The sequence below is a fragment of the Carassius gibelio genome, chromosome A24, assembly GCF_023724105.1.
Source record: "Carassius gibelio isolate Cgi1373 ecotype wild population from Czech Republic chromosome A24, carGib1.2-hapl.c, whole genome shotgun sequence".
In the NCBI taxonomy this organism is placed as follows: domain Eukaryota; kingdom Metazoa; phylum Chordata; class Actinopteri; order Cypriniformes; family Cyprinidae; genus Carassius; species Carassius gibelio.
This window is the reverse complement of record NC_068394.1, coordinates 17,595,464-17,613,348: the sequence shown is the minus strand read 5'-3', so window position 1 is coordinate 17,613,348 and position 17,885 is coordinate 17,595,464. Positions and strand designations below refer to the sequence as shown.

Below are 17,885 nucleotides of genomic sequence, written 5' to 3'. Positions count from 1 at the left end.
ATCTGAAAGCCTTGGAGTTTGAAGGTTATAAATCATTAAAGGTTTATATGCTATTACAGTTTAAGACACAAAGTCAGAGACAGAGCAGAAGATGGAGATAAAAGTACTTAGACACACAGATAGACAGAAGACCTGATCTGATGAGAGAATTGAAAAACATACCTGTTCTTTATGTGGTAGTAAATTGCGAGGGCAACACTGCAAACAGAAGAGATCGCAGAAAGAAGTTGATATAACGCTAGTCAACAAGATGAAGCAGCATTCAATTCAAGCTGAAGGAGAAGTAGTATATAGCGTTATCCTTGGTATTGCACAGCTTTTGCATTGTCCTCACTAACTGTACACTGAGCATCTGAGAATGTTTTTTGGCCAAATGATGAAACGGGCAAAAAAAAGGTGGATTATTGTAAATCATTCACAAAACTATTCCTGGATGAATGAACACAGCATTTAATGCCACAAGGAGCTTAATTTACAAAGAACAAATCTATTTGTAAATCCACATGTTGTACCCATATCAGTTATCACAATATCTTCTGTTTCATTTTGTATATGCTTTGGCCAATTTTGGATGTGTGATTATTCATGCTCATTTTTTTTTTTTTTTTTTTTACATTAAAATGACCTTTGCTGACATCTAATGTATAACTCGTCTAAAACAAAAACAAAAAAAACACTAATAATCTATTAACATTGTTGAAACTTTAGCAAATATATCATACTGTACTGTAATATTGTGACATCTTATCATTGATTTTACATTTTAGTTTGATGATGATGATGATGATGACGATGATTATTATATACATTGTATTTATTTAAATAGTACTGTATAGCATTTTTATATTGAACCTTTATTTTATATTAATGAAAATAGGTATTGGCTTACTACCTAACATACTTAAATTCATAAAGTGCTGTGATGAATGTGATCAGTGGAACTTATACGACTGATATGATATGAAATATTCAGAATCAAATATTAAAATCATTTTTTTAAATCATGGACTTCATGATTTAGACGACTCCCTTCCACACTCAATCTGTTCACGTGACTCATTCACTCATTTTACAAGCAGTTATTGGGGAAGTCGTGGCTTAGTGGTTGAAGAGTTTGTCTTCTAACCCTAGGGTTGTGGGTTCGAGTCTCAGGCCGGCAATACCACGACTGAGGTGCTCTTGAGCAAGGGACCGAAACCCCAACTGCTCCCTGTGTGTGTTCACGGTGTGTGTGTGCACTTCGGATGGGTAAAATGCAGAGAACGAATTCGGAGTACGGGTCACCATACTTGGTTGTACGTCACGTCACTTTTATTTATCAATAATACAACGTAACATGTTGTTAGGCCCAATTTCCAAAGGCTCCAGCCATGCTTTTGAAAACCCACATTTAGATATCCGTCATAAACCAGTCGTGCACATTTCGATCAGTTTACAATGAGGGCGCAAGTACCATTTAATGGTGTATTTGAGGTTGGGTTGGCTGACGGTGCTGTCGTCCAGGAATATCGTCGAACAGGAGCTGTACTTGCGTCTCATCGGACCAGATGGATGTTGCTGAAACACAAGGACACGCAGAGTGCAAACTAAAACATCAGTTATTCTTAAACACACACAGATTTTCAGCAAACAGGATGAAAATGAGGCCACCTGCAGCCTCAGAGAAGCTATTATCATCTCATTTATATCCGAGTGATTCTCACTTAATGTGTGTGGAGTACACGTTAGTATCCCAATCCAGTACAGCAGAAACAGTCATGTATTATACAGGACTTCAAAAACTGATAAGCAGCATTAATATTGCAAATAAATCATTACAATGTTAAAACAGACACAATATCATACGTTTAAAGAAAATAAATAGAGCAATGGGCAAATATTTACCTTTGACTCCGCAATGTGTGTTAACTTGCAAAGCAATAAAATACATTAAAACAGGAACAAAACATATGCTATTCATTACAGTTTGAGTATGAATAGCATGCGGCAATGAAATGGAGAAAGTTATGCAGATTAGAGGAACGGTTCACCTCAAAATAAACATTTGCTGAAAATTTACTCACCCATTTTTTTTTAAATCAGAACATGTTTCAAGAAATGAAGCATTACATCACCTGCTCAACAATGGATCATCTGCAGTGAATGGGTGCCGTCAGAATGAGAGTCCAAACAGCTGATTAAAAAAATGTATATATAAATTCACAATAATCCACACCACCCCAGTCCATCAGTTGATATCTTGTGACGCGAAATGATGCATGTTTGTAAGAAAAAAAAACACCATTACCTCAACCATCACTTTTGGCCAAAAGACCAGTCAATTATCCATATTATCACTTCTTTACAGTGACACAGTCCATCCCCTGTTGACCTCTCACTTCAAAATCCACCGGCATATTTCTTTAGAACAATTTTGGACTGTTTTAGCCTGTAAACAGTGCTTGATCTGTGCATATTTCTCTCCTGATTCAGACTTTTATTTACTGAATAAAGCATTATTATGGCTTATGAACTGTGGAATTTAACTGAAAGCAATAGTCTGACATATATATATATATATATATTGATAATTGATGGACTGGCTTCGTGTGGATTACTTGGGGACTTTTGTTTTGTTTTTAGCAGCTCTCATTCTGACAGCACCCATTCACTGCAGAGGATCCATTGCTGATGCTACATTTCTCTAAAACTGTTCTGACTAAATAAACTTATCAACATCTTAGATGACCTCAGGGTAAATGTTCAGCAAAGGATGGTGAACTATTCCTTTAAAGCATTTATATAGAAGGAAAGTGTTGATCAGAAAAGCAATGCTGTTACTGATGCAACACAAGCTCAGAGACTCATGCGATACTGGTTCCTGCATTCTCATGTGGGATTTGATTAGTTCTGTGGGTGTTGTGACACATGAAGGGATGTCTTTATTGTAGACAGAAAACACAATCAATTGATGACATGGCTGCTGCTACTTACATGGTTGACGTACAGACTTTTCCGTTTTTCCCGAACTGTGAAGAGAAACATAATCAGTAACACTAGCACAACAGTCAGTACAGTTAATCAGACACAGACAAAAAGACAAGGGCGACAATTAAAGGAACGTCAGTAATATAAAGAGGGAAGTATCTAACAATCGACGGTCTTAAACCATTGGATATATTTCATTAACTGTAATTAAACTTCCCATGTAGCACCATTGCGATTCGTGCGTCCTAAGTTTGAGTCCTGGTTTGCAAACCTTTTTTTTTTTAAATCATGACCATGATTTAACTAAAACGAGGCAAAAAATATTAAGTCATGAGAATGGCCATGAAATGTATAGTTTTTATTTCTTATGTCATGTACGTAGGGATCTACTGTTTTTGCATTTACAGTAGTTTGTTGTTTTTCTCTTGCATTTATTTTTTGACTGTAAAACAACAGGTTAGCTCGGTGTTGGAAAAACAAATTAGTGCAAAAATATACTCAAGCAGCATGCAGTCTGTGCGTACATAGTATGAGCAGTTAAAAACAAATAAAAATAAATCTAGTACACTTGACCAACTGACCGTAAAGCAACCAATCAGAGTTTGCTATATTGTACAATTTGGGCGTGAGTAAATCTATCAATGACATCACAATAGCACATCCAAATTTGATCACGTAGCAGCTGCACAAGCTATTAAACAGTGCTGGTGATGTTTGCCATTGATTTAGACTTTCAAATGTTGTTTTCTCAGTCAAAGCTTCATAAACCTCTCTATTTATTTGCCATTGCTGGTCTCTGTAGAACAAAGTTCAATGCACAGATACTGTATATACTACTCTATAAACATACTGTAACATTTCTCACAAAGCTATTTAAAAACACAAAAGTGCTCTTTAGAAATTGTTATGGTATTAGCATTATAACCATAAGCATATAAACTTACGCCTACAAGCAGTTAATTTACATATAGAAGGCTGTGACACACCAAGCCAACAACCAGTCGCTAGACAATGTTGGGTTGTTGTTTAGGCCCTGTCAGACTATTTTTTGTTTGTTTGTTTGTTTGTTTCGCACCATTGGCAGTAGTCTGACTAACATGGAGTGATTGTCTGATGATTGAACATGCCAAATTGGTAACTGAGCCCGTTTGTGAGAGAGATCACTCTGATTGGATGATCAGCATAAGCCGTGTTTCCACCACAGGAACTTTACCCAGGAACTAGAGACTTTGGGCCAGTACTCGGTGTGTTTCCACCGCAGGAACCAGGAACTAAAAGTTTTGGGTAAAAAAAAAATGCCCCTCAGAAACAGAAAGTCCCTGCTGGCGAGGTAGTACTTTTTCAAAGTTACGGAACTTTCAGGGGCGGGACTTGGGCGCAAAACATCCTGATTGGTTGAGTTCACAGAGCAATGTGATTTATTCGGATCAGTTTCAAAATACCACTGTTATTGTGTCATGAAATGTAATTGTAAAAGTATTTCAGGCGAGAATGAAGTTGTTTAAAGCTAGGGATGCACGATCATGATTTTCATGGCAACAACTGCATAGTTCTACAATCCAAAAAACACAATCAACACACATTCAATGAGAGGTTTCGTAATCAGCCCTCAGTATTTGTTTTAGTTTTTACAATTTTTTTTAAGCTCTTTACCATGAGACTAAAAAGTATGCTATATGAATAAATTATTCCAAAATGTTAAAATCAGATAATGTTGGTGCGAATAAAAAGATGCAAAGTATTTAATTCATCCAATTAAAAAAAGGGTATTGATTCACATCTATATATCTATATATATATATAGATACATTTTTTTTTAAATTGAATGAATGAAAGACTTCAGTGTGCTACAGCAGGTGATTTTTAAATCAAATGAAGTCGCACAGCTTCAGTGAGAACAGGAAAAGTACTCTTATTTCTTACAGTTGGCTGTTCGCTTCCTAATGATTGCGTCATAACCTGCGACTCTCTGTCCCACAGTAGAGAAATTACCATATGGACAGGAAGAGAAGCTCGCAGGCAATCTTTTATGGTCTATGACAGTGGTTTTCAACCTGTGGTCCGCGGCCGCGGTGGTATTGCAGGTAGGCCGCCAATTATTTTCTGTTCATTTCCAGTCCATTCTAGGGCTGTGCGATTAAAAGAAAACGTCCTAAAATCATGATTTGAGCGTGCGCATATGCCTAACTCCAGGTTCACACACTGTCTGTGATGCGCCTTTTTTCTGAGCCAATGTTGACGGATCAGAGCGTTCTCACTGCGGTAAAAGGCTAGAAATAAAAACGTGCGAAAATAATTAATGTCTAACACATGAGCATAGAGTGAATTTGTTAGTGAACAGGATGCAGTTTAAGTGAGAGGAGACACGTTTTAAGTGTGCACACTCTCTCCTCGCAAAGCAGCGTGTATCTGAGCAAGCACGACCGGTTTTGTGACAGAGCAAAGGAAATCTGCTGCGAACAGAGAGATTCGCACTCGTGCATTATTTTAACGTGCTTTCGCGTTGTATTTATGCGCTCTCACTGCTGACTGCATACACATACTGCAAACACCTGAGGCACCGCTACAATTAATGAGCTCTATGAACAATGCATGGCAAAAAAGAAAAAAAAGTCCCTGTATACAGGATTTTTTTTTTTTTTTTTTTTTTTTTTGCCACAAGTCTATACATTTTTTTACATCTTCACTATAGTGATAATTTTGACTTATGTCTGTTCTAGAGATGTTACAACTTTTTGATAAAGCTCTGATTGGTTTTCTTTTGGAAATATGTTTCAAATTAATCCTGAATGCATTTATGACTGTAAAAGCACAATTGCAAAATTGATAAAAAAAAATCGCGATAGTTTTTTTTTTTTTTTTTTGTCCATATCGCACAGCCCTAGTTTATTCAATAAATATAGTTTAAAATCTAGCTTCTGAGTACTAAGTTATTAACCCAACAATAGCGGGGTCAGTTAATTTTTTTGAAGTGGGCTGCGCAAACATACGTGTTTGGTTGTGTGGGCCGCGAGTTGAAAAAGGTTGGGAACCACTGGTCTATGAGGCTATCGGGGCTGAGTTATCGGGTATTTGATTCAGCGCAGTATGCTCAACCCCCAGGAAGTGTGTGCTTCTAATTGACTTCACATGTCTTCATTGAATCCAGTGGTGTCGCTGTGTCCATTTCTTTTACTGTCTATGCCTCAGACGTGTAGCTCTGCACTTCCAGCGCTGAATGGCTGTGTGTGTCCTGCACACAGATTTCACAATAATTCCACACAACTGACATGATGGCGAATTATTACAATGTAGTCTGTGCACGCGGGCGCACTTCCGGAAAAATCGGCCGAAAAAAAAAACAAAAACCGATTGCTGATCGTGGATTTTAAGCAAAAACCGTCCGGTTCCGATTCATTGCCGGTTAACCGGTGTATCCCTATTCAAAACTCAAATCTGTGGTTTATTGATAAAGACAGCGCCTATTTAAAAATGTGTTTTGGAGTCGGTGAGCTCCATGCGATCAGCGGGAGCTCAGTCTTCATGTATCCCCCCAGAGCACTCTCACCTCGGCTCGACCGTCTGATATGTGCAGCTGGCTCAGATGTCTCTTTAGTGGTTAAACATAAGATATAATTTGTTTTGGGTAAATCTAACAGGTAATCTTTGGTCTGTATTCAATTTATCTATATGTTAAAATGAAAATAAAAAAGGCAAATTGATATAATACTTCGTTTCATTGTAATGACTGTATATATACACATTTCCCTGAACATTTCTGCAGCTATTATTGTTTAAATGAAAAAAAAAAAAAAAAACTAAAGGAGACAGTGGTATTTGATATCCTATTTCATTTTATTGTAAATATACAGTGAGGCAAATTGCAGTAGTCAAGGCGAGCTGACTGATGTTATCAAGTACTCTGCTGTTTGCAGAATTACCGGATTCACGTCATCGCAGACGAATGCGCAAAATCTGAACTACCGAGGATGCAAGCCCAAATTAGCGTACTTTGAGAAACGCGCGCAGACCTACGTCACCAGACTATTTGCTTAATCTTCCCGGTACTTTAGACCGTGGTGGAAATGCAGAAAGCAACAGGTCTGGGGTGAAAAATGTTCCTGGGAAAAAAGTTCCTGGTACAAATGTTCTGGGTAATTTCGTTGGAAACGCAGCATTAGTTAACTGTAGCATGCAAAGAAAATCCAAACGACAAAAGCAAGTGGTCAGGTATGGAGAGTTATCTTTGATATTGTTTTGGCGTCTTGTAGTTTGTTTAGACATTTTATGTCAGTCCCTGGAGCCTGTTGGCCCTCATGCATACAAACACAAATATGAAAGCTACTGTATGTCTCATGACTCGCATATTATTCTCACATATTAGCAGTCTGACTATTTTCATCCATATTATAACTATTAATCTAAACCTACAGATGACAGCACAGCGTGCATGAATCTAAACAAACAGCTGCGCAGCCAGACAAATGGGACAGATTCACAGACACTGTCAACATGCATATCCCCTTAATGCATTAAACTGTGTAAATTACTGAAAGTACCGCCGTGATTGTATTTAATGAAACTAATCTGTTGCCCCATTAAGCAGTTTCAATGTGCAGTAGTTAGCTACTTTTTGTTAGCCTGAATCTATAAAGCTTCAGCACAACACATTCAGCACACTAACAAACAGACTGAGATCGAACCTACTTTTCTTGTTGGGTAAAAGAACTGAAAAACAAGAAGGTATCTAAATTAAATCTGAGCATGGATAGCAAGGATGACAGAGGAGAGACACATAACATTACGCTAGCAGTTCACTGAGAAACAAGGAGAATATCACAACATTAGCCTGGGCAGAAATATCACCCACTGAAAAGAGCTGACATTTAACAAAATATCATCACTCAGGGGTATTCTGTTAAATCAAACTATTATTACAGCTCTTCTCTGAGGAGATGCTTGGTCTGACTAAGTCAGGGCTATCTGTGCGGTCGCCTCCTGATTGGTTTGGTTTCTTTTAATTAACGTTCCCCTCCAGCCTCCAGGCTTAAGAGGAGACCGTCCCACTCATCCACATGGAGTCTCTCACCGTCTGTCTGAGACTTGCTGAGAAAGATGGTGCTGGCGCGCGGGTGGTCCGAAGGATTGTACTCCATGTTGAGCTCTGAGGAGTGAAAAAGAGAGAGATGATTTATTATTCAAGACTGAGGCTTCCGCTCCTCTAGTATTAATAGAACATCCCAAACAATAACAGAAGATTTCTGACAGGATGATGTGAAACATTTAGTCAGACAAGCAACAACACGGAGTGGCTGTAATGTGAACACAGCATTGAGAATACAGAGATATATTAAATAATTAGATCAGAATAATTCGAACAGTATAATTTATGCATCATTTATATAATATCACAGTATTCATTATTATTCTAATTAACCTTCCATATTTTTATTTTAAGGTATAATTTAATGTGATATATATATATATATATATATATATATATATATATATATATATATATATATATATATATATACACACACACACACACACACACACACAATTTTTCACAAACACACACACAGACACACACAATGATCTCATCAGAGCAAAAAGAGCATAGGCACACACCCTGACCAGGAAACAAGGAAACCAGAGTTCCCAGCATCTAAACCCGAAACAGCTGATCCTAGAGTAGCTGTCAGCTGCAACATGCGTGCTGAGATTTGCTAAATGTGAGTGTAACCTTGTTAAGAAACGGCCTTTACATGAGCAGGCCCCTGGATTGTGCTTTAAGTCTTTTGAAGCGGCGTCTTTTATGCGAAAGAGCCACCTGAATCTCAAAAGAGCCTCGACAGTGAGACGTATGGAGTACTCTGGGGTGCAGGGGAAAGACTGATTATTAAAAGATGGAGCTGTGTGGGAGAGAAAGATGGAAGATGGATGAAAAAAGGAGAGAAGAGCAGAGAACGGTGAATATGTTGCTGGTCTCAGAGAAGCTGGACACATGCGCTCTAATATTAATGTGTCTTATTGAAAAGAAATGTGCACACTCATGGGAGAACGTGTTGTAATAGTACAGTTTTCAATGGGATCGAGTCATTTCCTCTCTTCCTGTTCCCCAGCCTCTGTATATTGTGAAAAGGGGCTTGAGTGTTCGGAGGGGGTCTGATCTGAACAGCCCACCACTTCCTCACATTCAGGAGAGATTCTTCCAAAAAACACACTACAGCTTTCACAAACCCCCATGAAGAACATCTTTCATGCATGTACAAAACTGTTTAGGGCCCAAATCTGGCCATGATTCAATACAACATTATTTTCAAAAATGATTGTAATCAAATAATCACATAACTCATTTGTAATAATTTTCTATAACCATTCCTTTCATTTTTGGCAAACAAACTTAAAAATTGATGAAAATTGTGTGATATTCCTGAAAATGATATTTGAATAAAACATATTATTATTATTGTTATTACTTTGAGAGGTAAATTATATTCTGTATAATAGTAATATATTTGTCAAAATCTCTCTGTTTCATCCACATTAAATTCGTGATGGAGTCTGACCTGATGAAGGCCTGTGTTTACACAGCTCGCTGTCTGGTATTTTATATTCTATTGATGTTTCAGTAAAAACAAAGTGGATACAGTTGAATATGTATCAATGAGGTCAGTAGATGTTTCTAAGCTGAACGAGGGCAACAGCAGCAGTAGCTGTGGTCTGCCTGCCATCAGCTCCCACAGCGGATACTGACAAACCAGAGCGTGTGTGTGTAAACAACACACTCAACAAACAGCAGAGAAAAGCACAGCCACATGAAGAGGATGTCCGATGGCTGCTCACTTACAAATGACAGTTTTTTTCATCATAGACAGAACGTTCTACAGACAAACATCTACTTGTTTCTAAGAAGATTTGTGGCAGAATCAGATAAATGCTTTGGTTTTCTTGTACTACGAGTTTCCTGTACTTCAGACATTCTACCTATGTTGACACAGGCACATTTATTATACATTTGCAAGAAGGGGTGATCAATATAAGCACATCATAATGTGTTTTAATATAATTTGAGATATTATTAGAGTTTACAAATTGGTTTAAATTAGTGTTTATTAATTTAATAATTCTTAATTATTATTAATTATATATATATATATATATATATATATATATATATATATATATATATATATATATATATATATATATATATATATATATATATATAACACAAACTAAACATTTTAAGTAATATTTTTTTCTTACTGACTTTTTTTATTATGTTTGGTAGAGCTCGTGTCAGGTAATAGGAGAGTTTCTGGGCATCATTAGTGCTGTGTCCAATATATAGATATGACGATGTATAGTAATAATCTGATTATGGAGTTTGGCAATAAACATTTCAACCATGCTTGGGACGGTCAACATAAATGAGCAAAAATGCTTTAAATGTCTTAAAATGATAACTTCTAAACATTAAACATTGACTGTCAGTCTTTATTCACCTGTTTCTCATTGTTTCTCATTCAAATAAAAAGTAAATAGTATAAATTACATAGCTAATGTCTATAACACATTGTAGCACTGTATAACACATAGCACATTGAAACACAGTGTTACAAATTAATAAATAACAGATTGGAGATTAAAATAATGGCAGATTTGTCTAATTTTAAATAAAAAAAAATAAAAAAAAACTGAGATGAAAAACATAACCCCACATTACTTTGTGCCCCGCTCCCCTATATGTCACACAACACACTTTTCTGGGAAGTTTCATCTGTGTGTGAAGACAGTACAGCAAATCCGTTCCTAAGTGAAATAAACGTCAACGGAATAAAATTGAATGGAATTGAACTTAAACTTCACTGTTCAATGCACTGATGTCAAACTCATTTCGGATAGTAAAGTTTGTTAAATTGTTAAATGGCCTGCCTCCATTAGATATCTCTTTCATGTCATTATAAGTGTTTGAACACCAAATTTGTGTGATCATTGCAGAAAATGTGTTTATGTATATATAGATTATGTTTATGTAAATACTGTATTCTATATAGCAGTCCCTCCAGGATTTAGCGATTCTGAGATCACTGAATTTATCGCAAAATCACGCAAAGTTTTTAATTTTCGCAAAAGCTCGCAAACTTTCAAAATTGCCACTGATTTTGGGCTTAGACACTTCCCATGACGTCATTGCAATGCACATTCAGACAAAGAAAGGTTGTTTCTCAGTTCCAAAAATGGAATGAAAACTACTTTGCTACTTTGGATAAACGAACCAAAAGCTGAACGAATCCGCACTATTTGTTTGATCACTGCTGGAAGACACAGTGAAGAAAGCAGTTGAATTCGCCACAGAATCAATAAAAGTAAATGTTATATAAATGTTCTACAGTATGAAGCGTTTAATAAACAGCAGTTTTACTAAATTCGTCTGAGGTGAAATTCAGTGCAGTCATGTATCATGATATGTATCATATCGTGAACTTTGTATTGTGATATGTATCGTATCATTACTTTACTGGTGATGCACAGCCCTAGGCATCATGCGCACAGCTTTTAGCACGAACACATCACAATGGAAAGTGTCACCTGGACATTGTATGCAATTACCAAACACTGACACAAAGCCACATGATAAGATCAAAAACATCCACTTGTCACATGAGCAACTCAAGGGAGTTTTGGAATATATACTTCCTTTTTTATGAAGACATAACTGCTCTTTTTCATTGACATTCCTTTCTTCCACAGTGTCGAGTTCTGTTACATTAACACACAATTCTCAGAACATTTTCAGTCAGTTAGATTTGTAAAGTTCCAAAGACTGAAGTCTCAAATCCAAAGAGAAATTCTTTATTAAAGTTAAGACTTGTCCACACCCACTTTCTATAAAGTGGGGCAATTCCAACTTTGCAAGGACAGTCTGGCACATTTGACTCACAGCCAGTAAGTACATGTTTTATATTTAAAGAATTTGCCACTGATGATTCAAACTCGAGTTTCGAGAAGTGTAGAGCTTGTTGTTAGTCACTTCTCCGAACACAAAAGGCAGAAAAGGTTTTATGTTTATGCAGCGCGATATGCAACATAACCCATAATAATCAGCATATTAAATAATCAGTACTTATGTCCCCACTGGATGCAACAAATGCCTGGTTTGTAATGGGCTTTGTCTCGTCGTGCTGGGAGATGGCATCACATTATGGTAAGGTGTGTAACATTTCTGTCACATGCTTCAGGATTCAGCCAATCAACAAAGCCAAATACACAACATAAAATTATTTTTTAGCAACGTCAAAAATGACCCCTTTAACTGATTATTGCAGTTTACTGTGATTAATTACAAACAATCCTAATATTTTTTACATCAATTCTAACATTAAAACTTGTTATCATTTATATATTTACACAATCTTTAATGGCATATTTACCAAGTTCTCTACTAAAAGATTTTATATTTATAAGTACCACAATGACCACAATATAAAAAATAAATATTCTGAACGATATAATATTAATAACAATATATAACTTTTAATATTATTACATGTAAATATTTACTATTAACATTCATTATTAATATAAGCACTTGAAAATGCATATTTCTGCTTTCAACCCTCTTAAATGCTTTGCATCCATTGTAAGGAAGGTTTTTTTGTTAACACAATTGCGAATTGCTTTTAAAATGGAAAGTCTTTTCCTTTTTTTTGGTACCAGAATGTTTCTCTGCACTTTAAAGTCTCCAGGGTGTGAGATTTCTAAGAAAACAGCATTAGAGAGCACAAGCAGCATAACAGAGGTGTTAAGTGAGCTGTGCTGATGCTGACTGACGTCTCACTCAACACTCTCATTTACCCTACCTTTAAATTATATTTATTTCAGCTTTAGTTTTACTAATTTTAGTTAACCTTTAACATCAATGTGTGAATCAATTTGAAACATTTATTGTTGCGTGCAGTTTCTCAAGTTATTTTTCCCTTTTTTAAGTAGCATATTCTGCACAGCATTCAGTATTCCAGTTAAATCATAGCCAGTGCCTTCCATTTGGATCCCTGTCAGGAAGACAAGAAATTAAATTGTCTTTGTTTCTTGATTTCTTTTTCTCCTGGCTGGTACAGAGGAAAAACTTGATTTGCTTCCCAGCCCCTGAAACGATGAGGGCAGTTAATGAAACTAAATGAGAAGTTCCTGGAACACAGTAAAGACTAAATAAGGCCAATAACATCAATAAAGTGTTAACAGCGTTAAAGGTGAGGTGTGTTTTTCTACACCACTAAAGGGCACAGAATGAAACTGGGGCAACATTTGAAAAGGTTTTTTTTTTTTTTTTAGGTTTAAGTTTTTCCATTGAATATTTAGATTTTATTTTATTTCAACTGTATTTTAATTTTAGAGATTACATTTTGGTTAACAATGACAAGAATGGTGCTCAACAAGCTAAAGGACACACACAAGCACACAGGGTGGTCACTCAACACAAACAGCGAACAACATCCTCAGACGACAGGAAGTGACATAGGAGATCAAGAGCTTCCTCACTGAACCTTTACACACTGCACAGACAGTTCTTTCAGTGCATGCCTGCAAAGACTGTCAATAAATCAAGTATGATAAGAGTCCATCTGCATCTTCAATCAACCCTTCAGCCCAAAGTCTAATGGGACAGACAGTTGGATGGTGATGTTATTTCTGTTTGAGTCATTATCTGGTTCAAATGAGCCATCTGTGGCCTGCCACATGCCCCAATCACTCTTCCAGTGAGCCCAATTGCTCTCGTGAGACGACATCATATCCTCTAGGTCACTGAAAGCTGTGGTGTAAACAACGGCGCTCTGCATATAAAAAAAAGATTGCTCAATTGTCTGCGCAGTGAATGGTTAGGGAAGTCTTAAATTTAAGAAAAGCAGTATAGCAGATTGGTCAAGAACTCAATTTGATCTTTGCAGACTGCATAGAATTAATAGTTTTAATAATCATTAAGTACATAGATTTCTGTCATTATTTATTAACCCTAATGTTGATGCAAACTTGTTCTGTGTTACACAAAAGGAGAAGTTTTGCAGAAGGTCCAAGCTGCTGTTTTCTATTCAACAAATCTGAAGTTATACAACGCTGAGCTCTAAAAATGACAAAAAGTCACCAGAAAAGTGGCACAAAAGTAGCCCAAATGACTTAAGGCTCTCTCGGATTAGCAATTGTGTATTGTCATATTTCCATGCAGCAAAACCACAAAATCTTAATTAACCAAACATTAGTAACATTTAGTAAGTGATAACTTCGATTTTGATCTTTTTACTCCCTTTTCTTGGAGTTTGATGGTGCCAACTAAAACTTAAAATGAAAATTTACCGTAAAGTAGAAATACTGAAAGTTTTAATATTTTTTTTACAGTGTAATTAAAATGTTTAAGTACTAAAACTACTCAAATTAAATAAAATATAAATATATAAAAAAACAATTTACTTCTACAACTATTACTACTACTAATAAAAAATATAACAAAATTCATATTTTATATATATATATATATATATATTAGTGCTGGGCAACGATTAAATATTTTAATCGCGATTAATCGCATGATTTTCTGCGATTAATCACAATTAATCGCAGCATGCGCAACATTCAATAATGAAATCAAAAGTAGTGTATTGTGTAATTTTATTCTTTCAAAGTTCTGCTGTATGAACAAAAGTGCAATACAATTTTGTTTGTCAAAGCTTTAAACAAATAAAGTCCTTTTTTTACAACAGTTAAAAGTTAGTAGCAGTTAACATTGCTTGTAAATCTTAACTTAAACATTAATGTAATCATATTAAATATAACATTAACGTATAAAAAAAAAAAAAAAATGTTTTATTAAATAAAACATTAAAGTTTTGTTTAGTTTGTAAAATATATATATATATATATATATATTTATATATATATATATATATATATATATATATATATATATATATATATATATAAATTATGTCCAGAACCTCAATCATAACATTTTAACTGGCCCCTTCCGAGCAACAACATCAATCTCCTTTAAGAGACTGAGAATCTCAGTCCAAAAAAAAAAATATATATATATTTCAGTGATGCAGGTTGAGTGGACAAAATTAACTTCATTTATCCATTCTTCCAACTTTACATTTACTTACTCATCTGCACCTAGCCAGTTGCTAAGACACACAAGGTCATTCACATTTTCAGATCAGAATCAGAATCAGAATGAGATTTATTGCCAGGTATGTTTACACTTACAAGGAATTTGTTTTCGTGACAGAAGCTCCGCAGTACAACCGAATGACAGCGACAGAACACAAAACACAGAATAAAAGAATAAAAAATACAAAAAAATACAAATAAGTAGATTTGTATTGAGATGATAAAGAGAGACATTTTGCTGAAACGTGCGCTAAACATTTTATTCCTGTTGCACAGCAGTGGGACATTTCAAATAAAGTCAGCACACTTAGCACAGATAGCGCAAGAAATATGATCGCTGCTGCGAGACATCTGCCTTTTGAACACGTCCTCTGCGACGCGCACAGTCTCCAGCGTTCTGTCATAGTATATCTGACCAACAGCGCGTTTGACAACGTCCTGGCCAAATGCAGAAAGGTTGTGGGCCATTTTAAGCACAGTGCAGCGAGTGCTGCAGAATTAGAACAAAACAAATTGAACTTAGAAAAAAGGAGGAGTCGCTTATACAAGACATTCCAACCAGATGGAATTCGACTCTGGACATGATTTTCTGCTTTGCTGTAACGTTAGCTCATCCCAAGCAGCCAGTAGCCTACTGATAAACATCCCACCCCTCCTGTGACCCATGGTTTGTGTTGTATTCGGTTGTTTTATAACAGTCTAGCTACGTGTACTGAAACGCAGTGAGCAACGGACTTTCAAAATAAAAAGTACGTTAACGCGCGATAAACTAATTGTCGGCGTTAATCAATTAATGCGTTAACGCGATAAAACCCGTTAACTTGCCCAGCCCTAATATATATATATATATATATATATATATATATATATATATATATATATATATATATATATATATACAGGGGCGGACTTTACCATTAGGCAAAGGTCGGCAATTGCCTTGGGCCCCGAGCTACCTATGGGCCCCCAAAATGCCCCATTAACTTGCTTAAAGATTTATTTATTTTTTTACTTCGTGCAAAATATATATTTCTAAAACTCCATTTGCGAAAAATGGCATCAAATCATTAGTGTCGCAGACAGGAGGGCCCCCCCCCCACCTCACTACATTGGACTATTCCATTATTTCACTTACTGCGCATCTGCGAAAGTGACAAGGCTGTAATGCGCCAAAAAACTGACGAAGAAGAGGTGATTGACAGTGATAGACATTGTGTACAGAGAGAGAGTGTTGACAGTAAAAATGAAGCGAAGCTACCCAAGCGGTGCTGAAAAAAGGAAGAAACAGGAGGAAAGCAAAAAGTTTTTAGCAAAATTGATGAGTAATGAGTACTAGCAGTCACTAGCCGCATTTCCACTGTCGGCCCAGTGCGAGCCAGGGCTTAAAAGAGGCCGTTTGTTTGCATGTTTTGTTATATATTCAAATTCAAAATCATCGATGTTTTAACTATAGAATTGATTTAATTTATCAGGACTCAAAATTAATCACACATAAATACACTTATTTCTATTTTATTTATTTATTTTTAACGCTTATGAAAATAGCCTGCTTATTCAGTCGAGTCTGTTTCTGTTTATTAGCCACAGTATAGCCGTCACATTTAGAATGAATGATAATATCTCTATTTTTATAAAAGCTCCCGAACAAAAAACATTATTAGGCTATATTCTTTTATGATAGGCAACGTGAGATAAACTCTCGAGACGAGGCTCGTGAAAGATAATATAAGTTACTTAATACACGATTGTGATAGAGAATAAGAAGCTGACGTTTGATTTCTTCAAGCGGTCGTATTTTACCATGTTTACTATGGTAACATGTTTAGCGTGCATATCTTTTTCATCGCTTATAAATATTTCTGCCTTGTATGGTGATTATCCACATTGGATCAAGTTATTTCAAACACTCGCTGCTGACTGAAAGAGAGTTTTGAGCTCAACTTATTAAAAAAAAAAAGTGTTTAATGCTGGTGTTAAAGCTGTTATCTTTCTGAAATGATCCTCGGCGCAGACTCGCTATTTTTATAAAAGCTCCCGAACAAAAATCATTATTATATTTTGATGATATGCAACGTGGAGCTAAACTCTTGAAACGAGACGACAGATAAAATGTTACTTAATAAATACACAATTGTGATAGAGAATAAGAAGCTGACGTCTGATTTCTCCAAGCGGTCATATTTAACATGTTTACTGTGTAACCTTAATGTTTAGCGTACATAGTCTTTTACATCGCTTATAAATATTTCTGCCTTGTTTAGTGATTATAATCCACATCGGATCAAGTTATTTCAAACACTTGCTGCTAACTAAGAGTGAGTTTTGAGCTTAACTTATTTTAAAAAGTCTTTAATGCTGCTGTTAAAGCTGTTATCTTTCTGAAATGATCCGCGCTGACGCTCTCCAGACACGGAGAAACTCCGCCTTTGTTCATAACTCCTCCTCTAGCCCCAGCTGGCCCGCTTTGGCCCAAGGTTTTCGTCGGGCCAAAAAACCCTGGCCGTTGGCCCCGAGGAAGCCCCGTCGAGGCACGATCAAGCCCCGGAAGTGACTGTGGAAAAACGCGACTGGCCCTGGCACGCACTAGCACGGTAGTGGAAACACGGCTATTCTGACCAATTTGTTACACTTGAACTTGAAGATGACCGACCAAGCACTCTGGCCAAAACATCTCACTGACAAAGAACGCTGCTTAATAGTGCAGAGAGGCCCAGTTCAAAGCAAGGATAGAATTTATCCTTTTTAATTTTCTTCTTTTTTTCTTACAG

The 17,885-nt window shown here is 36.1% G+C and overlaps 1 protein-coding gene across 2 annotated transcripts in view; it reads right to left on the bottom strand.

The window, feature by feature from the left end:
* LOC127946257 (cyclin-Y) overlaps window positions 1-17,885 on the bottom strand; it is a 47,248-nt gene that overhangs the window by 10,918 nt on the left and 18,445 nt on the right. Inside the window, exons 2-6 of one of the 2 annotated variants that reach the window (XM_052542714.1) lie at window positions 8,036-8,110; window positions 2,974-3,008; window positions 1,885-1,908; window positions 1,454-1,557; window positions 163-198 (exon numbers count right to left, since the gene is read on the bottom strand). In XM_052542714.1, coding sequence (XP_052398674.1) covers window positions 163-198; window positions 1,454-1,557; window positions 1,885-1,908; window positions 2,974-3,008; window positions 8,036-8,110 — 274 coding nt within the window. The remainder of the gene's footprint in view (window positions 1-162; window positions 199-1,453; window positions 1,558-1,884; window positions 1,909-2,973; window positions 3,009-8,035; window positions 8,111-17,885) is intronic. The other variant, XM_052542715.1, reaches the window with a different exon arrangement.